Source organism: Eumetopias jubatus, unplaced genomic scaffold, assembly GCF_037043125.1.
Source record: "Eumetopias jubatus isolate StellerSeaLion01/CBP00866 unplaced genomic scaffold, mEumJub1_p1.0 scaffold_13, whole genome shotgun sequence".
NCBI lineage: Eukaryota > Metazoa > Chordata > Mammalia > Carnivora > Otariidae > Eumetopias > Eumetopias jubatus.
This window is the reverse complement of record NW_028274819.1, coordinates 38,502,683-38,525,328: the sequence shown is the minus strand read 5'-3', so window position 1 is coordinate 38,525,328 and position 22,646 is coordinate 38,502,683. Positions and strand designations below refer to the sequence as shown.

The 22,646-nt window shown below is 40.3% G+C and overlaps 1 protein-coding gene across 1 annotated transcript in view; it reads left to right on the top strand.

Moving 5' to 3' along the window:
- Positions 1–22,646, top strand: part of NELL1 (neural EGFL like 1) — an 820,872-nt gene that overhangs the window by 104,735 nt on the left and 693,491 nt on the right. Inside the window, exon 4 of the mRNA XM_088017492.1 lies at positions 14,824–14,994. Coding sequence (XP_087873618.1) covers positions 14,824–14,994 — 171 coding nt within the window. The remainder of the gene's footprint in view (positions 1–14,823; positions 14,995–22,646) is intronic.

Genomic DNA, 22,646 nt, shown 5'->3' with positions numbered 1-22,646 from the left:
TACTTTGTTGAGTTTTTAATCATTAATGAATGTTTAATTTTGTCAGATGCTTACTATACATCTGTTAAGACAATCGTGTGACTTTTATCATTTGTTTTGTTGATGTGGTATATCACACTGATTCTGCAAATATTGAACCATCCTTATGTCAGCAGAATACATCCCCACTTGATCTTTTTAGTATATTGTTGTATGTGGTTTGCTTTTATTTTGTTGAGGATTTTTACATGTATGTTCATCAGGGATACTGGCCTGTAGAGGGAGAGGGAGAAAGAGAGAGAGAGAGCGCGTGCGTGTGTGCGTGTGTGTGTGTGTGTGTGTGTGTGTGTTTGGTTTTAGGATCAGGTTAATGCTGGCCTTGTAGAATGTATTTGGAAGCTTTCCTTCCTCTTCTACTTTTTGGAAAAGTTTGAGGAGAATAGGTGTTAACTTGTCTTTGAGGGTTTTGTAGAATTCACCTGTACATCCATCTGGTCCTGGACTTTAATTTTTTGGAAGCTTTTTGAATACTGTTCAGTTCTGTTACTTGTAATTGGTCTGTTCAGATTTTCTATTTCCCCTGGTTCAGTTTTGGTAGGTTGTATGTTTCTAGGAAGTCACTATTTCTTCTAGGTTGTCCTATTTGTTGGCATATTTTTTCTAGTAGTCTATTATAATCCTTAGTATTTCTGTGGTGTCTGTTTTCTCTTGTTCCTGATTTTATTTGGCTCCTCTTTCTTTTTGAGTCTGGACCAAGGGTTTATCAATTTTATCTTTTCAAAGAAGCAGCTCTTGGTTTCATTTCCCCTCCCCCTATTAAGTCTCATTTATTTCTGCTCTGACCTTTATTTTTTTCCTTCTACTCTTCTTGGGCTTTGTCCTTTTTCTAATACCTTTAGGTCTAGGTTTAGATTGTTTATTTGAGGTTGTCCTTGTTTCTTGAGGTAGACCTGTATTGCTATATATTTCCCTCTTAGAACTGCTTTTGCTGTGTCCCAAAGATTTTGGTCCATTGTTTTCATTTTCATTTTTCTCAGTGTATTTTTTGACCTTTGATTGCTTCATTGATCCATTGGTCTATTGAGTTACAGAAATCCCATTGTGAGTATGTTACATACAAAATACCTCACTATATTGGGAGCTCAAGTCTTGCTAGCAGAAGCAGTCAGATGACTAGGCCGTGTTTACTTCAGTGTTAAAGCAGTTTGATCTATCACCATCAGCTGTGAGATGTGCTATGATTTATTACTGTTAATAAAAACCAAATAGTAACGTATTCTAAAAATAGTCTTAACTATATGCTAGGCCCTCTGGTAGACTCTTTTAAGATGCAGTGATGAGCAAAAACAGACCTGGTCAGTTTGTTCATAGGGCTTTTAATCCAGTGGGAAAGATAGATATTAAAAAAATAAGAAAAATGAATATTTGGAAACAAGTACTATGATGGAAAGGAATATAGTCCCATGAAAAATCCTGGGCCGTGGTGGGAAGTGCATATCAGTGAAGTCTTCCTTGGGTAGGTGGCATACAAGGTGACAAGGGAGAAAGATGAATAGAAGGTAACTAGGTAGAGAATGAATGTAAGAGGATTTGAATACAGGGTGGAATGTGCAAGTGCTATATTTTGGTGGGAGGGTGAGGTATGTTCAAGGACCTTAAAGAGGGTTGGTATGTAGAGGAAAACGTGGAGCGTGCACAAGCTGAAGCTGGACAGGTGGGCAGGGGCCAGAGCATGTGGGTTCTTGGGGGCCATGTTGAATCCTAGTTCTAAATTTCTCATCTGAAGCTCAATAGCCATGAAGTTCCTGATTTGTAAGCTTAGGGTGGGGGGTGATTGGAAGGGATTAGTGAGCTGACTGGAGTTTTGTTTTTAAAAAGATGACCTTGGCTGTGGAATGGATTGCAAGGGAACAGAGTGGATTCAAGGAGACTAGTTGCAAGGCTGTGCAGTTGCTAGTAAGAGGTGATGGTGGCTTAGATAAGGAGGGTAGCAGTGGAGGAGGTGAGAAATAGGGTACCCAGGAGTAGAAGCCATATGACTTGATGGTGGGTTGTACATCAGACACAGGGGAGAACAGTATCAAAGACAATGCTTACGTGTCTAGCTTTCATTTTGATGTAGGCTATAGTGGGTGAGGACCAGGTTTGGGAGGAAAGTTATGTCTTGAGTTTACTAAATTTGAAAGATCAAAGTGGAGTTGAGTGGACAGTTGGCTATTCAAGTATATAGCTCCAAAGACAGGCCTAGACTGGAGGAAAACTTGTGATTCATTTATGTTAAGTATCCTAATGTGCTGGAGTGGATTCAGGGTACATTAGAGCCACCGATCTGAAATGCTTTCTAAAAGGAGGGAGAGAAGACAGAAGGTAAGGGTAGTGTATCAGAAATTGACACCTGTGGGAGTGTTCCCTGCCTGTGAAATCACCTATTTATCCTAGCAGAAAATGGTTTGAGAACTGCTAGGGTGCAGGGTAAAGGCCAAATGTCAGAGATGGGTTTTATGAATCCAGTAGCAGTTGACGCTTTGGTTGTTTCCCAACTGTGCTCTGTTTGCACACCTCCTCAGTGCTATCCATACCTGTTCTTTTTCTATTACCTGAGTGCCAGACACATTTCCTCCTCCTGTCCTCCTTTGTATGTTCCCTTCCTGAAGCACCTTTCTTACCCTCTCCAATTTTTTAAATTGAAGTATAATTAAGTTACTAGTTTCAGGTGTACAGTGTAAGGATTCAACAATTCTATACATTTCTCAGTGCTCACAAGGTGATGTACGCTTAATCCTCTTTATTGCACCCATTCCTCACCCACCTTCTCTTTGGTAACCATCAATTTTCTGTATTTAAAAGTCTCTCTCTCTCTCTCTCTCTTTTTTTTTGGTCTGTTTTCATTTTTTCTTTTCTTTTTTTTTTTTTTTTAAGATTATATAGCAAGAGAGGGAACACAAGCATGGGGAGTGGGAGAGGGAGAAGCAGGCTTCCTGCCGAGCAGGGAGCCCGATGTGGGACTTGATCCCAGGACCCTGGGATCATGACCTGAGCCTAAGGCAGATGCTTAATGACTGAGCCACCCAGGCACCCCATGTTTTCATTGTCTTAAATTCCACATGAGGGCAATCATATGGTATGTTTTCCTGACTTTCGTTAGCATAATACCCTCTAGGTCCATCCATGTTGATGCAAGTGGCAAGATTTCACTCTTTTATGGCTGAGTCCTATTCCATTGTGTGTGTGTGTGTGTGTGTGTGTGTGTGTGTGTGTGTGTCTGACACACACTACTTCTTTCTCCCTTAATGTATGGAAGCAACCCAAGTGTTCATCCATATCTTGGCTATAGTAAATACTGTAATAAACATAGGGATGCATGTGTCTTTTCAAATAGTGTTTCTGTTTTCTTTGGGTAAATACTCATTACTGGAATGACTGGATCATATGGTAATTTTAAGTTTTTGAGGAATAATTAGACAAGGAAAAATAAAGGCATCCAAATTGGAAAGGAAGTAAAACTTTGACTATTTGCACATGATATACTACGTATAGAAAATCCTAGACTTCACAAAAAACTAGAACTGATAATTGAATTCAGTAAGATCGCAGGATATAAAACCAGCGTGCAGAATTGTGTTGCAATTCTATATATTTTTAATGAAGCAGCAGGAAGAGAAATTAAGAAAACACTATTTACAGTTGAACCAGAAAGAGTAAAATACCTAGGAATAAACCTAAAGGAGGCGAAAGACCTGTGCTGGGAAAACTATAAAACACTAATGAAAGAAATTGAACATGACAGAAACAAATGGAAAGATATTCCATGCTTAAGGGTTGGTAGAACTAATATTAAGATGTCCATAGTACATAGAACAATCTACAGATTTAAGGCAATCGCTGTCAAAATACCAACATTTTTCACACAACTGGAACAAATCTTATAATTAGCATGGAACCAGAAAGACCTCAAATAGCCATGGCAATCTTGGAAAAGAATGACAGCTGGAGATATCACAATCTGATTTTAAGGTACAGTACAAAGCGAATCAAAACAGTGTGGTACTGGCACAAACGTAGACACATATAAATGGAATAAGATAGACCGTCCAGAAATAAACCCATGCTTATTCAATTTGTGACAAAGGAGGCAAGAATATACAATGGGGAAGTAGTCTCCTCTCCCTTCAATGTAAATAGTTCTTCTAGATTTATTACCTGTCTGAAACTTTTATGGATCACCATTCAATAAGAGGATTTTTTTCCCCCTTTCTAAAAAGGTCTGGCTTTATTTTTCTGTAGGTTTTTTGTTTTACCCCATCAGATGGCATGTAAATTCCTTGAAGATAGGCACGTAAATCAAAGCTCTTCATACAACTTGGTGTTTACTAAGTAACATTTACTGCCATCTCTTACATAGGGTTTTCAGTCTTGCTTCCACAGAATGCACCTTGGCTGAGCCTTAAGAAAATGGACCTTTGACTAGTTGTAGTCTAGATTTGTGCTATAAAGAGATAACAGATATTTTTCTCCTGATTTTTATTTTGAATGGGAGAATATAAAATTTAAGGATAAAGAGTAAGTTCTGTTTATAAAACGTCTTGTTAAAGTAAGTCAAGAGGAAGGTGTAGAAGACTGAAGATTGTATACTATCATTTATGTTAGATGGTGAAAAAGGAATAGACTAATATTTGCTTTTATAGCATTAAAACCTCTGGAAGAAAGGATGGTCTTAGCAAAAGATCCTAAAACAATAGGATGTCCTTATGCAAAATGAATTTTGACAAAGACTCTGCACCTTACACAAAAAATCAGTCAAAATGGATCACAAACCTTAAAATGCAAAACAGTAAAACTTCTAAATGAAAACATAGGGGAAAATCTACATGACCTTGGGTCTGGTGACGAGTTCTTTACCGTATCAAAAAAGAATTAAAAAAAAAATTGGTAAGTTGGATTTTACTAAAACAAAACATTGTGCTCTGTAAAAGACACTATTAAAAAAGACAAGTCATATCTGTTAGAAGATTTGTGTACAAAATATGCTAAGAACTTTTTACAATTTTATTTGTCAAAAAAAAATTTTATTTGTCAGAGTACAAGCAGGGGGAGCGGCAGGCAGAGGGAGAAGCAGGCTCCCTGCTGAGCAAGGTGCCCCATGCGTGACTCCATCCCAGGATTCTGGGATCATGACCTGAGCCAAAGGCAGATGCTTAACTAACTGAGCCAGCCAAGTGTCCCTATACTAAGAACTTATAAAAACTTAACAGTAAGTGAGCCAACAGCTCAATTTAAAAATGGGCAAAAAGTCTGAACAGGCACCTCACCAAAGAAGATATATAAAGGACAAGTATATAAAAAGATGATCAAAGTCTTTCTCTCCCCCCCATAGAATTACACATTGATTAGAATGGCTAAAATTAACCTGACCATACCAGTTGCTGGTGTGAATGTATAGCAACAGGAGCTGTCATTCTTTGATCATACCTTACAAAGCTCAACATAGTCTTACTACATAATCCAGCAATCACACTCTTAGGTTTTTACTCAGTTGTTTTTAAAAACTAATTTTCACATAAAAACCTGAATACAAAACTTACTAAGGTGCTTTATTTATAATCACTTAAAACAGGAGGAAACCAAAGTATCCTTCTAGTGAATGGATGATTTTTGGTAGGTCTGTACAATGGGATACTATTCAGTGCCATCCAAAGACATGAATGAATCTTAAATGCATATTACTGAATAAAGGAAAACAGTGTGAATAGGCTATATACTGTATGATTCCATTTATATGAAATTCTGGAAGAGGCAGAAATAGAAGGGTTGAGTGATTTTGAGGGGTTTGAGGTTCAAATAGGTGAAAAGCAGGATTTTTTTTTTTTTCAAGGAGTAGAACTATGGTGTGTGACACTCTCATGGTGGATATGGGACACTACACATTTGTCAAAACCCATAGGAATTTCTAGCACAAAGAGTGAACCTTAATGTGTGCATATTGTAAAAAAAAAAAAAAGATTGTGGATGGAATGTGGAAAGTGACAGAACAGTCTAACTGTATTACAAATATGTGGAACAACCTCAGTGAAAAGGGGTTGGAGAAATTGCTGACCTGAGTAACTTCAGAAACAAGTGGAGTCAGACTAAAGGCAAAAGGAACTGTGCATAGATGCTTTGTTCTAGTTGATAGTTGTTTACACGAGGATACAGGTTAACAGTTCTAAAATCACTGTATATATATGCTGGAAGTGAGTAATAGAGTGGATTAGTGGGATGTTATGGTTAAGTATTGGGGCAAAGGCTAGCATAATCCATATGGTAACAGATTAGAGTATAAGGCATCAGTATAAACTTTACGTGTAGATACATATACACGTGTGTATATACACTGTGTGTGTGTGTATGCTGGTTATTATACCACATACATTTCTTAGCTCTATCAGCTAAGAGGACCTAGAAGCAATGATACTCCAGTAGCAATGAACATACCAACTACCCAGATCTTGGTTTCTAATACCATTTTCTAATAACAACTGGGTTTCTTTGGAGAAATGGCTGATACTAGGACTGAGTCAGGAAACCTATAAGACAAGGCTTGAGCATCTTGTACCATAATTAAAGGAAATGTTCCAGAGAAAACCATAACTCACAAATAATGGAAGTATGTCAAAGGGACAGAGGAGCCAACTGAAAAAAGCTTCCAGTGGTCAAACCTGGAACAGTTTGGGCAACAAAATAAACTGGTATTGGATGGTAACCCAAAGATTAAAACAACCCAGGAGTACATAGAGTTTTACATAAATGACTGAAGAAAGAAATGGGAGAAGACACAAATCTTCCACGCAGTAGAACTCCAGATAATTTTGGTACTCCACCTTCAAGGAGGGTGGAGCACTCCTCACTGGGTAAGTGTGGACTGTATAGACTTGCTCCCAAAGAGGACAGTGTGGAGAGGGAAGAGTAACTTCAGAGAAGAAACCTGACAGACACTACCTAAACCAGGTAGATTAACACCAAGATTAAGATCAAAACTAGTAAATCATGTTTATAGTATGTATTTTTGATAGGTCATGAGAATTACACTTCCTTCCCCAAACCCACAACCCAAGTCTATACATGAGACAACAGCAGACAAATCATAATTGGGGGAAATTCTATAAAATTCCTCATTAGTAATTTTCAATTTTCAAGGTCCTAAATTCTGAATTGTCACTACTAAAAGGTGTCTAATGAGACCTGTCAACTGAATCTAATGTAGTCTCCTGGATGGGGTTGTGAAACAGAAGGATATTAGGTGAAAACTAAAGTAATCTGACTAAAGTATTGCCTTTGGATAATATTGTATCCATAGTGGTTCATTAATTGTGATAAAAGTACCATATAGATGTAAGAATATTAATAGGAAACCAGATAATGGAGTATATGAGAACTCCCTGTTCTTTCTTTGCAGTTTGAAACTCTAAAGATTAAAAAAAAAAAACAAAACAACAAAAAAACTCCACAAAAACTTTGGAAGGATACACATGAAACTGATAAATAGTTGCCTCTGAGAGACATTGGGTATTTTTTTTTTTTTTTTTTTTTACTAAGTACCTTAAAGATGAATTTTCTTTGAACCATGGAAGTAAAATATTCAAATTAAAAATTTAAACTTAAAACAGTAATAGTTAAAAGTGAAGACTTCATATTTTTTTGAGAACAATATTCCTTTAAGTCTTTAAGAAAACTTAGAAGTATAGAAAGTGCTATATACACATTGGCCAGAACTACAACTATTATTAGTTCCTTTTTCCTAGCTCTTGATATTTAGAAACCTCTTAACTTTGAGTTCCTGGAGACAAGGAGCTATACTTAGGCTTCAGGTGAGAGGTGTGATTCTAGCTCCTTGCCTTGGGCCTGTTTATTTAATACTTCGACTGCTTTTGAAGGCCTCTGTAGTCAAAAACTAACCTTACATTCTTCCCTATGTGAACCAGCTCATTGGTTGCCTTTATCTTAGAATTTTTTCTTCATTTGGGAAAAGAAATTTCCTACCTTTCCAAGGTTCCATGTCTCTTTTCCTGACTCTTAGTATGTGGGAAAGGTAGAAGCCAGTCCCTACGTCAGTAAGAACAGAGCGGCTACTCCCATGCTTCTAAAGACTGCAATGGAACTGTTTTGAGTAGGCATAAAGAACCTTATTTTCACATTTCATTTAACAGTGAATGTTTTATTTTCAGTAACAGGCAATTTGTAATTACTGTCACGTTAATCTCTTGCTAGATGTTTGCTAAGAGGGTTGAGTACAGAGCTGAACAGTAAGTTTACAACTGCAAATAAGATCACCAGGCCAAGTCTTTTTTTTTTTTTTAAATTATTTATTTATTTATTTCAGAGAGAGAGAGAATGAGAGATAGAAAGCACGAGAGGGAAGAGGGTCAGAGGGAGAAGCAGACTCCCTGCCAAGCAGGGAGCCCGATGTGGGACTCGATCCCGGGACTCCAGGATCATGACCTGAGCCGAAGGCAGTCGCTTAACCAACTGAGCCACCCAGGCGCCCCACCAGGCCAAGTCTAAACAAGGGAAAGGGGAAGGCAGAGAAACGCTTGCTGAGAAAGACAGGATGTGTGCACCCTTCCGGCAGCTGCACACCTCTGAGGCTCTTGATTTCCATGTATGCAGAAAGAGGCGAAATCATAATCATTAGTGGACACTAGGCATTTGGTAGGGAATTTGCAAACATGGTATCACTTTTTTTTTTTTCTTCCTGAAAAGAAACCTGTCAAGTAGATGCTCTTTTGTAGTAGATGAAGAAAGGTTTAGGAAAATGGTGTGTCTTGTCTGTGTTGATGCAGGGGATTCCATGCCTGAGGCAAGGATTGAACATGTGTTGACCAGAACCTGAAGGCCCTTGTATAGTAGGCACATAATTTCTGTGGTTTCTACTGTTCCATGTTGCTCTGAGTAGAGGCAATAGAATTTGGGAGCAATCGAAGTTTGTTCAGATAAAGTAGGTTTTTTCTTTTAACTTGGTCAAATAGCTCTATAGGCTGGAAGAGCATTGGGGGCTAGAAGCCATAGAGGTTAACTGATTTATAAAGGGACCACTGAGTGACCACTTCCAGTTCAGTAAGCATGACGTTTGAAGTTAACATACTGGGACCTGATACAAGAGAAATAATGGATTACTGAGGAAGATAATAGCATATTTCTTTGGTATTTCTTTAAATAGATTCTGAGAAGCATGCATTTTAAGAGATGGTGATTTATTGATATTGTGTTGCATTTTTTGGGTAGAATTCCATTTTTGATAGAAGAGAAAACATAGTCTGTGGGTCTGCAAGCAGAAAATTGGCACAATGATATTTGATCATCTGGCCAATGACCCTGGGCATTTAATAGGGACATCCCTAAATTGTAGTTTCAATTTTTAAAGGTATAAACCAGTATGGATGAAGTTAGCGTTCCAAAGTCTACCGATGTGTAACAAACTGTCTCTAAATTTACTATGTTTGTGGATTCCGTGGGTAAGGAATTTGGACAGACTCTAGAGGAATGGCTTGTCTCTATTCTACAATGTTAGTGGCTTCGTCTGGTAAGAGTGAACAGCTGGGGAAACCATCTGGAGGTGCTTATACTGGTGTTGGCTGGGATTCCAGTTGAGGCTTCCAACCAGAGCACTGATATGCAGCCTTCCCAGTGTGGTTTGGGCTTCCTTCTAGCATGGCAGCCTCAGGTAGTTAGACCTCTTCTACAGTGGGTCAGGGCTTTAGGCTCAGGTATTCTGACAAACAAGATAGAAACCACATGAGGCTTTATGACACAGCCTTGGAAGTGACCAAGCATTACTTCTGCCCTTAAAGTACTTACAAGCCCACCCAGATCAAGGGGAGGGGACATAGATCTAAACCTTCCAATCTGGAAGAATATCAGGATTACATTGAAGCACATGTGATATGGGAGAAAAAATTATTAGTGTTTTTGGAAAATACCATTTGCAAAACAATACTGGACCATGTAAGGTGGGTTGTCCTAAACAAGATGGGAGAGGATTATATTCATGTCCCCTCTTTCTATTTTTAGCTTAGCAATAGCTTTATCACCATGGATACTTTTTAGAGTATTAGATGAATTACAGAAATCTAGACATAAACCGGACCCCGAAGACTACTTAGTTCAGTGGTTTCAGACTATCTTTGGAAGTGTATCTCTTTTATCTAAATGAAATCTTAGGGGAAATTCCAAATTACACAACAGAGAGTGAAGCTTCTCTGGTGCCCAATCCCTTCCCTGTGCCTTAGACCCTAAAACTTTTCCAAGGAATGCCGGGGCGTTATGGATCAGATCTGATCATTAATGGATAGGAGAAACCGAAGTACAGAGGGGCAGGGATATTTTTGCCAAGAATTTCATGGTTTGATGCAGGTGTAAGGTTGGAATCAAGTCTTGGTATCCTTGGGCCAGTGTTCTTTGCAATATTACTTAAAATTATGCTATTGCCTTTTTTTTTCCCCAAAAAAATTACATAGTCCTTGAGACCCCTGACCTGAGGTTGGACACGGTATACCTCCCTGGTGTTTTTGGCAGCTTTTCTTTATTATCCCAGCAGTAGGCAAATGGCCAGAAGATGGAAGTGAGATTCTGTATGAACACCTACACCATTTAAAAAAAATGGTGATAACTTCCTCCTGGCAGGAGGAATGGGGCTTGTGCTTGAGTCTGCAGGGACATTCTTTGCCAGGATGGGGCATCTTGGGGACTAAGGCTGGGGGAGCTGAGTCTACCTGAATTCTCTTGCCCTCTGACCTTTATAGGGTCATACCATTGTACCTGGAGAGGAATATAATGTGGTGAGAAGAACATGAGTCCTGGAACTAAGTAGACCTGGATTTGAATCTTAGGAGTTACATGACTTTGGTCAAGGCACTTTATCAAGTTGAGCCTCTGTTTTTACCTTAAAATGTGAATTTAATAACTACCATTTAAGATTTTGGCAAAATAAGAGGTGGTACTAGATGTAAAACTTCTTACATAGTAGAAAGTAATGGGGTGTTGCCATTGAGAGAATCCAATTTAGTGTCTATCAGACTAGGGTTCAAGTCCTAGTTTTGCCACTTACAGCTGTATGATCTTCAAATTTTAAATTTCTTTTGTCTAATAAGCTAAAAAATGGATCCCTTAATATAAGTTTTAGGGAAATGGACAAAAAGTCTAATAAAAATTGCTTGGCTGATCTTGATCTAACTATATTAACTGGAATTATTCCTGAATTATTAATATTGCATGAAATTCAGGAAGTCTTGTAAAACTTCATAGTAACTCTTTTCATCATAGTCAGTGGTGGGCTTTGGAGAATTATTCATGCTGATGGTGGGATAGCGTCTCCCTAGCACTTGAGCAAGGGTGTAAGTTTAAAAAAAAACTAGCTGTATAAATACAGGGTAGGAAAGATCACCTTCATGACATTTTGTATGAAATGGTTTGCAGTGTTAGATAATGGGAAGGTCCTTGCAAGCATTAGGATACACTCATGGTTGTGCATAGTCCTGACAATGTCTGTGTTCCTGGTTGCAACACCAGGGGAAATGATTCATTTTACTACAGCTAGAGCATGGTGACCAGCATGCGGAAGGATCTAGAAAGAGTAAGGCAGAGAATCCATGTCCAGGAGGGCCTTTGTGGTCTAGGTGGTGTAGAGGGGTAGAAAGAAGATGCTGGGGATGTTTGATCTGAAAAGGAGAACTCTGTAGTGAATGTCTTTGCTGTTTTCAGTTATTTGCCAGGAGAACAGCCTTCTCTGGGAGCCACAGTAGTTCCCTGGCTGAGGACTTGGTTGAGGCCCAGAGCCAAGGGGAGAAGTGCTGCTTACAAGTCTGGCTGGTGATTTTTATCATTCATATAGTTGATCCCTCCCTAAAATCCACAGAAGACCTCTAAGCACTTGAGACCTGAAGAAAGCAGACTGGTCAGGTGCAGAGAGCTTACTAGACTCTCCTTTACATGATCACCTCCAGGGCCCCCCTCCTCCCTGGCAGCACACCAGGGCTCTTACTTGCTCATGGCATCAAACTGCTGCTTCCCTCACCGGAACCAGCTGTCCAGGAAGTAAAGCAACACCTGGGATACTCCCCTATAGTGCTGCTTAAACTTTAATGGGCACCTGAATCCTCTGGGGGTCATGCTAAAATGGAGATTCTGACTCATCTAGGTCTTGGTGCCCCCACAGTCAGAATTTCCACAGGTGGTGGTGGTGCTGGTGTGTGGACCATATTTTGAATAACAGGGCTCTACTGCAAATCCTGAGTCTCCCCTCCAGGCTCCAGCCAAGTGTCGTCAGGCCAAATGACCACCTCCAAGCTGCTTTGAGGACTGAGGCTCACACTTCTGTTAGCAGAGGGTTACTCTCTGGAAATACTGTCTTATTCCCCTCCCAGCACCCAGGAAACCATCTTACCCAGATGGAACTTAGCCATGCAGTGTCCTTGTTGTGTTTAGGACCTTTTCAGCAGTTACTTGATGTATATAAAACAAAACCCAAAACACCCCATTCTGACTTCATCTAAGTTTGGAATACAGCACTTCTTGAATATGTGCACGATGCTGTCAGAAACTTTCCCCTAAGACACGAGTATCTATTTTGCCTAACAGGGCAGATTTCTTCTCTTGGAGCTATAGGTTTGAGACTACCCCGAGGTAATAACTTGCTACAGTAATCTTTACAAGGTATGCGTGTAATGAGCTCTTGCTCAATGAAGCCATAACCCCAGGAACAATGATTGAACCTGGTTAAATAGCTCTGCCTGTCCCCCCTCCACGTTTTAAATTCTGTCAGGTGATCAACAGGAGCATTTCTAATTGTCTTTCACATCCTGTTTAAGGTCCTGTCCCTTCTCACAACAGTAGCTTATTGGTCAAAATGAAGTAATTGAGAGATTTCTCATGATCTTGGTGAGGTCTCTTACCCAAAATCATGCTGCTTTTTTAAATTCAGAAACTGTGTGGTCTTGGGTAAGGTACTTAAAATCCCTAATCACAAGTGAACTCTGTAAAACAGGGATAAAAATATCTAATTTGAAAAATTAGATGACATTTATGAAAGCAGTGAGTCCATTCCTAGCACATGACATGACCGCTTCCTTTGTCTTGCATTTGTTTCTGACTTTTTTGTATGAGGGCCACGTTTTATTTCCTTTTCTGCTAGTCTCAGAGTGTCTTGAGAACAAGATCTGTATTTTAAATCCTTTTTTTAGCCCTTTACTATGTGTTCAGTAACAAAACGTTGACTAAATGAATGACCAGATAATCTCTCAGGTCTTCCTGACCTTTTAAATTCTCAGATTTTGATTCTTTCTATGTTCTAGCTGCTTAGAAGCAATTTGGAGAATTCCCTTAAAATGAATGTCTTCCATGTTAAGGGATTTTTCTTTTTTGCAGTCTTATAAAATATGTAGTATATTATTACTAATAAGTGTGTACCTGAGCCCGGGAGCTGGCTGCAATAGTATAAGTAACCTCCTTGGTTTATGACCTTGGGCCTGATTCTGTCTAGTGTGATGTACGTAGGTCAGAGTCTGATCTTCCCCAGCACTGCTCTTTTGGGAGGATTCCTGTGAAAGATAAGCAAGAAATATGCATTTGTTCTTTGTCACATGACTTGGGAGTCCTGCATAATAGAGGGTGAGTTTCATGATCTTTTCATTTCAGTGCTCATAGAAGATAACTTGTGTTTTAGATTAAATTACGGTCTGGTCAGTGGGGTTAGGCCAACTCAGCTGATTAGAAGAGAAACAGTAGGTCCTTTCAAATCTAGGGATGGAACCTGGTTTCTTACATAGGCAGGTCATTTTTGAGTTGTCTGTACGAATGAATTGCTGGGAGACAGTGCTAGTTGAGGCCATCCTTACTAGTTGGTCATTGTGCCTCTGAGATTGACAGCAAGCTGGTAGAAAACACATGGGCTGGCAAATTTAGACCTGAGTTTAAATTACGGCTCGGGTAGATTAATTCCAGAATCTGTTTTTTAACATTTAAAAAGAGATAGTATCAGCCTTCTAGGTTTGTAGGGCTGATAAGTTAGATGAATGCTTAGTGAAATGCCTGGCAGTGAGAATAGGCCTGATTTAATGGCACCGATGATGCATTTCAGAGGCTTAGACTAAATGGTCTGCCACTGAAAGTATCAGTCCTGGTGTGGGCCTGAGGAGTGTCCCAAACTTCTGCATTTTATGGCAAAAGTGCAAACTGCAGTGATGGTGCTGAGTTTTTCATGGATCTGGAAAATGCCCCAACAATCTGGGGGAAAGAAAAGACTCAATTGCATGTCTCATGACATGATAATTTGAAATACTGGTCCATATATGAGTAGCTTCAACCATTCCTCTCCTCCTTCTCTAAGAATTGTTGTCCACTTAAAGGTTTTTGTCCAGGGGGAATGTGTTTAGTAAAGCAATCTTACCTAAATTTATTTCAGTCCCTGATAATCCAACATCATTTCTGTTGTCCTTTAATTCTTGAAAAAGTAAATATGGCAGTAATAAAGATAAGCATCATTAAGTCCATTCTACATGAATAGGCTTTTTTAGACAATAGAGAGTTCTGAACTGTACTTCTAGGTATTGGAAGAGACCCTGCACCATGCTTTGGTAAGCTTGTGGCTCTCTTCACAGTGGATCAATCGGTACCCATTTCAGAAGCTCAAGGTGTCACGGTGAGGTTCTCCAACAGGTGAATTGGATTCCATGCAGTACAGTTGATTTTTGGTTAGGAGATCTTTATGTCATGTGTAGCTAATTGCAGATTCTGAGAAAGGTGGTAGAGAAGTAGTGAGGATTGATGACTGGGACGTCCAGAAGTAAAATCAAGTTTTTGTTCCTTTACATGCAGCTATTTTGAACTGGAGAGCAGTGGTCTGAGGGATGAGATCCGATACCACTATATGCATAATGGGAAGCCCAGGACCGAGGCGCTTCCATACCGGCTGGCAGATGGACAGTGGCACAAGGTCGCATTGTCCCTTAGTGCCTCTCATCTCCTGCTCCACGTCGACTGCAACAGGTAGGTCTGTGCTTCTGTTCTTCTGCAATTCTGTCCTTGAAATCGAGTAGTGGGAAGGGGGAAAAATATCAACCCCCTCCAGGCCTTGCTGGGAAATAAAATCCAAGGGGCCCTAATTGTAATTTAACTTACCAAATGGGCCATTAGATGTGCTGAAATGACCAACCATAATATGCTAAGAAAACAGTTCATTAAGATGAAACAGTATCCTGTGATTAGGAACAAATGTACAAAAGGTTGATTACAGATTGGGGAATTTTAAGTGTACCTCCGTGGACTTCAGCACCAGCTGAAATTCCATGGAGCTGTGATCACAGTTAACTATGATATATTGTTGTTGAGTTCGTTTGACTTGAAAGCGAATGAGCCCATCTACCTTAGAATGAAGCTGAGAAGCCCGTGCCACTGAAGCAACTAATTATCTTTCACTTCATGAAGCACAGCCTTGCTTATATATCTTTTCCAAATGGAGGCTTCTTAAAGATGCTGTGCTTTGAATCTTTGCGAATTGACCCCATCCATTCTCTGCAAAGGAATGAGCCTTTCAGTTTGCCAGTGGTTGGCAAGACCGTTTGTGAGACCTGGGGGGATTTCATCGGGCATCATGAATTAGGGTGGAAAGGAGATCTCATCCCGCATGTAGGACACTGGAGTCAGGTTTACTCTGAGCTGAAAAAAGACTCGTAGTCTTTTTGGATCCATTGGATCATTTGTGGCTGGACAACTGGCTAATGGTGGTTGAAGGGAAGGTTTTGATCTCTCTAGAATCCACTGAAAATCCTTGTGGAGAGTGATCTCACAAAGTTTTTGGCATTGCTAGCAGTGCCTATCAATCTTTGGTTCTTGTTAATGGTACTGTCAAAGTTAAAATGACTGTTCAGACACAGGACTTGTTCCATTAGGCCCAGGATAAGGAACTGGCATGTTGGGGACAACCTCCTTTCTGGAACTGAACAGGGAGAAAAAAAAAATCCAAGGTTAATCAGCTCCAGACTCCATTTCTGATGAGGAGGTACTCGAATGTGCTTGCAATTCCAGCTCTGCAGTTTCTTTTGGAAAAAGGGCCAGGAAGAGCAGAGAACAGAAATTAATGGCAGGCTTAAGGGAGCTTCTGCCATCTTGAAATGAGTCGTGGTCATTTTGATTTATTTAAGCTACTTTCTGGACTTGGGAAGAATTGTGACTTCAGCCACATTATAATAAGTGAGTCTGGACAAAGTTTCTATAGAACCACGGGCTCCTTTTCACCATACCGCCCTAACGTGGGCAGCCTGGAGAAAGCTGGCCCTCTGCTGCTATCCTCCTTTCCACTTTCAAGAGCTCATTGGCTCCTTCAGTTTTCCAGAACTTCAGTCCAGGTAGCATTCTTCTTGTTGCCCTGCTCGCCATCCGTATGCTCCCACAATGGGAGAGCAGAAAGGCCCTGCATGTCCTATGCCACAGGTCAGAAAGGGGCCTTAAAGCTCTAGTTCAGTAATTCCCCCCTGAAAAGTCTGGGGGATACTGCTGGTTTCTTGCTATGCAGTTTTTTTGTTTCCTCCTTCCAAAAGTTTTATCTTTTTTTCTAATCTCTCTGGAGAAGGAGAAAGAGGAAAGGCTATGTCTTTGCTAATCTAACGTTTCACACTTCCACAGATTCTCTGGTTCCTATGAAATACTCTTTTACTGACCACCTCAACCACTTGTCTGCTCTGAATTTGGGCAAGTTAATTTCTTTGTGTCTCTATTTTTAAATTTGTAAACTGGGATAATACTTATAGATGGGAGTGCTGAATGAGATAATCCATATAAGGTCCTCTGGGTGGTGCTTAGTTTTTGATGCTCAGTACAATGTTCATTTTTGATTCTGCACACTTAGGGTACCTCTTTGTCTCCAAACTTTCATACCCTGTATGTGCTTCTTGGCTACCTTGGCCTTTCTACCAGGAAAGTGGAGAGAGGACAGGAGAGCTGGAGTCCACAGTATTTTATAAGGTCAGCCCCATTTATAGAGAATGGACTGGGGGGGATTCCGAATATCTCTTCATTTTTCTTGAAATTTATCATATTTTAGTTCATGACCTAACATGTTCTTTATATAAGATATTGGAAGGAGAATGTAAAGTTGTTGCCAGTTAATGATTCATGGGCCCAAACACAGATGAGGTTTTTAGATAGGTCAGGGCAAAGAAAGGCCCAGGACAACTGGGCCACAGGAGAGGTAAAATTGATGTTTGGTGTAATTCCCAGATAAGATGACACCTAAGAATTACTGGGGGATTTTTAAAAAAGACTGGGTGACCAGGCCCCGTCTCTAATCTGCTGGATCAGATTTCCTGAGGGTGGAAACTTCTGAGAAACTGTATTTTTAACAAGCTCTCCATGTAGTTCTTAGGCAGGCGGTCTAGCCTTGGTACATGGAATAGTATTTCAAAACTGTGATTTAGGTGGAAGGGGGAGGAAGCTGAGGAGGAGGCTAGGCTGCAATGAAAAGTGAGGGACCCTGGAAAACCAAGTACTTGCATCAGAGCCCCAGGAAGAAGAAGGAAAGATTAAGGAAAGAGCAGGTAGTGTCTAGTGAATAACATGGGCTTACCTTCTTTACAAGTTTCTTCCCAGCAGCGCTAGCTGATTCTAGGGTGGTGGAGGCTCTGGTCCATTTATCAAGAGGCTGGTCTACTTATATAGGCCACTCTCCCAGAGAGTGAATGTCACAAAGGCTGCTTTTTACTCTTAAAGCTATGCATTTAATACTCCTGAGGTTCTTTTTGATGGCTTTTCCCCTTAGAGGTATATTTTTTTCTCAACCTGTCATCCACTAGAGTTCTGCTGGCTAGGTGACAAATGGTGATGTGATAATATTTGAGTGTTGACTTGTGCTAGGCACAGTGCTAAGCATTTTAAGATAGATTAATTCATCCCATACTCATGTTTACTTTCTTGCCTTAAAATGATGGAGCTGAGATTACGTTATATGTCTGCAGTCTTCTAGTAAGTTGCTGTACTAGGATTTGGACCCAAGTCTGATTCATGAGCATTCTAAGTGCTAGGCTGTTCAGCCCAACAGTGGGGGACCGTGGCACTGGACTTGGGAGCTGAGGGAAGGCCAGAGCCTGATTCAGTGTGAGCAGTTTGCTCCTTTCTAGTATTTTCCTCCCACACGTCTTAGGTTGCTGATCCTTGGAGTTGTTTGGTAAGATATGGAATCTTACTAATGAAACTCATTTCATTAGCATGGGGGAAAGACCTACATTTGGGCATCTACCAGAGGCCAGGTAACATGCTGGCCATAATATTCCTTAGGATAGTCATGTGGGGACAGTTTTATTAGACCTATTTTACAGATTTGGAATTAGAAAGGCTCAAAGATCAATAACTCAGTCATCTGTAATAAGCATACAGCCAAAACTTTGAACCAAGATCTAACTCCCAAGCTTTGGTCTTTCTATCCCTGCACATCACCTCTGTAAAGTGTTCATGACCTGTACTTTCCGGGACATAGTCGCGAACACATGAGGGAGTCTTCCCAGGGGAGAAATACAGAAGTTTCCAGAACCATAAAAACATTTGCAATAGGAAGGTTTCCTGGGCAATTCCATTGCTCTGAGGAACTGGTATGTGGTGATTTTTTCCCACCTTTTTAAGATGAGAATTGAGAGACTGTCTTTTCAGACCAAATTACACTAATGGTCATAAGAAAAATGACTGCTATTTTAGTTGGTCGTCTTACACTTTCTGCTGGCTGTGGAGATTAACACTTTTCTTCCTGCTTTAGCTGTTTAGCTGGGCCTAGTCTTAGAACCTCCCAAAGTATGGGTAGCAGATTACCTCAAGCTAGAAACAGAAAAGGAACCATTCACTTGGGCGGCTAGCCTGATTATCTCCAGTGCCTTGGGTTTTTCTCCAGCTGCCTTTATATTAATAGTTGCCAACAAAGACAAGAATGAGGCCTGCACTAACCTTCCTCAGATTCTCTCCTTCCAGAACCTCCAGAGGTTCACCTTGTGGCCTCTTCCTATTATTCAAGAGCCCAGAATCCAGTGGGGGGATTTGGTGCATAAGTGTTCTGTTTACCTCAGAAGATTTTCTTTCCTCGCCTTTGGTAACTTTTACCTTTCCATCAACTCCTCAAATTAATACATTGGACACACTCTGCCAGGCTGTGGAGGATGCAGAGAAATAAGTCCTTGCCATCAGGAAGTTCATGGCTTATTCACTCAGTCACTTTGAATTCTGAAACAAGCAGGGCCCCCTATAGTGATTGGCCCTGGTCCCCAGGTATCAGAGAAAGCATGGACTTGAACTGAAGCCCTATTAGTAGGCTGATATGACAACTTGTGATAACAGCTGAGCAGTGGAAAGAACTGAAAATGGTCACTCCCAGCATCTTGGTCTGGAAGTGACTGGAGCTGAGCTTGTCAATAGCTAAGGGACGGACTGAGAAGTGTTTATCATTCAAATGGCACATTCATCTACCCTTTGGCCAGCACTTTGTGCAATATGCAGGTATCCTTACTCTAAGCCAACCTCCTGTTGCTTCACTGCTGGGGGAAAAAAAAAATCTCTTAACACAGTCATAGTGTAACAGAACTCTGAACCCTGACCTCATTTGTTCAGACTTGTATGAGTGTGCACACACATGTGCAGCTCGATTGTCCACTCTGACAGGAAGTTAATCGTTACAGTCTAGACAACAAACACATTTTACTTTTAACACATGCTGTTTGTTTACTGCAGAGCACATTGAATTTTTGCATACAACTGATCTTGTGCATGCAGAATTAGAAAAAAACTTGCTATAAATCACTGAACAAGTCAGTAATTCACCATTTTTGTCTAATATTTCAGAGTAACTTCAGGGTATGAGCATCTGTTTCTCTAGTTTTTTTTTTTTTAATGAAATATGTTGATAAGGCCTTTTCTTCGCAGGGAGCTCCTAAAGTATTTACAAACATCTTATTAAACCTAAATTCCTTAAGGTGGTTAAGCCACATGTATAACACTACGTTGATTTTATAAACATTTCCGCTACAGTCAGGAGAGGGAAATGAAGAGATGACTATCAAAGGCCACAGCTTTCAAGAGATCTTGGCCAAGAATCAGTCTCCTGGTTTCTTGCCTGGATAGATGATTCACTTCACAAACAGGAACACATGCACACAACTTACTGAAATTAAGATAAAATTGAGAAGCCAGCATAAGCCTTATGTCCTACTAAGCCAGCAGCTCTGGATCCTCTGTCCAGGGAGAGAGGACAAGTGAGCTAGAGAGCTAGGATATACCTGTGTGTAAATTTAAGTAACCGTATAAGGCACCAGTACAAAGAGATATTGTAAGGCTGTATGTGACGGATTGCTGGATTCCTGGTGGAGACATTCAAGTTTGGTAGATCGCAGGAGGGAGAGATGGAGATATGGAAGAGCCTCTCAGTCTCTTATCATCCCAGGTGAAAATGCATTACAATTTCTGCAGCTTTACGGTTTTGTACCTGTGTAATTTGATTCTGTACCAGTCACATGGGAATTCAGCATGCAGTGCGGTTTGTCTTATAAGCATTACATAGCCAGTCATGGTGCCGGTGAGAGAGGAGTGTGTGTGCGTGAGTGGTATCAAGTTGAGGGAAAGCTTGCAGGAAGGGCCAGAGAAGGAAGTATGAGAGGCGGGGAGGGCAGGAAAGGGAAGAAGAGTTGTTCTCTGTGGCTTAATCTAGACTGACATGAATGCTGAATCTTTGTCTTGGTTTTGCCATTTATAAAATGTCATTTACATACATTATGCAGGAGTGTGAAATCAGGCCATTTGTGTCTTACATTCCTTGAAGAGTCTTAGTTTGTTCATTCACTCATTTGCCGGGGACCATGCTTGCATCTGTACAATAGATATAGTAGTGACTCTTCTGATAACAGTGTTGTAGGAATGTAGCAAGAGAGGGTGCCAAATCTTGATGATTTCAAGCTGCTTTATACAGCTACATGAAGTACTATAGACTTATACTATCAGAAAGAAAAGATGTTAAAATATATTGGAAAAGAGTTCAGTGTAGTCAGATTTTCACCTGTATGCAGACAGTAGCTCATGTCCCATGGCTGAGGACCTAATGTGTAACGTGGATCTATGGTGCAAGGTAGGGTTTGAGGACAATCGGGTCCTTGAAATTACTCTGATGGCTAAATCTTAGATACTCTTCTCCAATAACTTTGGTTCCATGGTTGATAACACAACAGAAAGGTACATGGTGTTTATATCAGTGGAGTCCTTTTAAAAACTATGTCATTGCAGCATCTCTTTAAAAATGGGTAAATGTGAATAGGGAAGAAAAAGAAAACCTCTCCATTGTGATAAGGTCTTTTGTTGATCCTAGCAGGGCCTTGATAATGCAGTTTGGTGTCTTTCAAAGCCTTTTTATTTGTGTGAGAGAGGAGGTGCAGAAATTTACTTCTTCCTCCCCGTCTCAGAAGCCAAAATTATCGCAGCTTTTATGAGGAGATAAAAAACTAGGTGAAGTTTTACTGAGTGCAGAAACTCACTTGTTACAATTTCCTAAACAAAATAGTTTTTGTTTTCCTACTTGGAAAATCTGGCTTTTCTAAATAGAATGTTCTGGACTGCACAATGGAGCTGAAAGATTGTTAAATTCATATGACCTTGAAGTAATGTACTGTCTCTGGGCCTTAGCTCTTTAAGTACAGTAAGGGGCTGTAGGACCAGGTGATTCTTAGGTTTCCTTCTATCTCGTACCTTCTGGGCTGTCTCTGATTTACTTAGGGCATGCTTTTCTTTTTCAATCGTCAGGACCCTGGAGAGCAACCCGGCCTTGCTGTCTTCACAGGGCTCCTTATGTAGTACAGACCAGCAGAGGGTTTGCAATGACTTGAATTGATATATGGGTTGACATTACAGCATGCTGCTGGTGAGCAGAGACTACTTGCCCTAACTGCCCAATCTTTTTTTTTTTTTCTTCACTTATCTCTCCTTTTGCTGGAGTAGGTGCTGCATATGCGTTATTAGATGCTAAAGGATGTTTGCTTCTTGTTGTCTCCCATCTTGTGCTCTTTATTTCTTTGAGTGTTCTACCCCAGACATGTGACTACAGACAGCCTTTTGGGGATGCTGGCTGACCTGGCGATGAAGGCTGCGGTAGATGGATGACCTACAAGATAGAGCAGTGCACCGTAGTCAGTAGATGTATAGTTGTGCTGTTGAGGAACATTTCTTTTGAACCCTGAAGGAAGAAAAAAACCTTTGCTGCCAAGCTATAGAGAAATAATGGGGGAGACTGGATCTAAAGAACCAGGTGGCCAACGTTGTAGATTCTTTGGCCAAGTGGAGAGTAGCTACTTAATTGTTAGGCAGCCTAGACATTAGAGTATTGAATATCTCATTCTGACTGAGCCATTCTCATTTCTACCCATGCTGTGTACCCTGTGGCTTACTCATTCCAACCTCATTAGGTAAGTTCCACGTTTAACTTTGCACTGTCTTCTAATGACATCAGTAGCAGACCTGTTTATAATTTTCTTTCAAGAACCTTCATCTTTTCCTCTTATTCCCTAGAGGGCGTAATGAATTGCACTCCGGGGTTTCTAGGTTTGTAAATGGAAAAGATAGAATCTATCCTTTATTTGGTGACTTGTTGGCTACCTGAGGCCATGAGTAGATGGACAAGAAGGCAC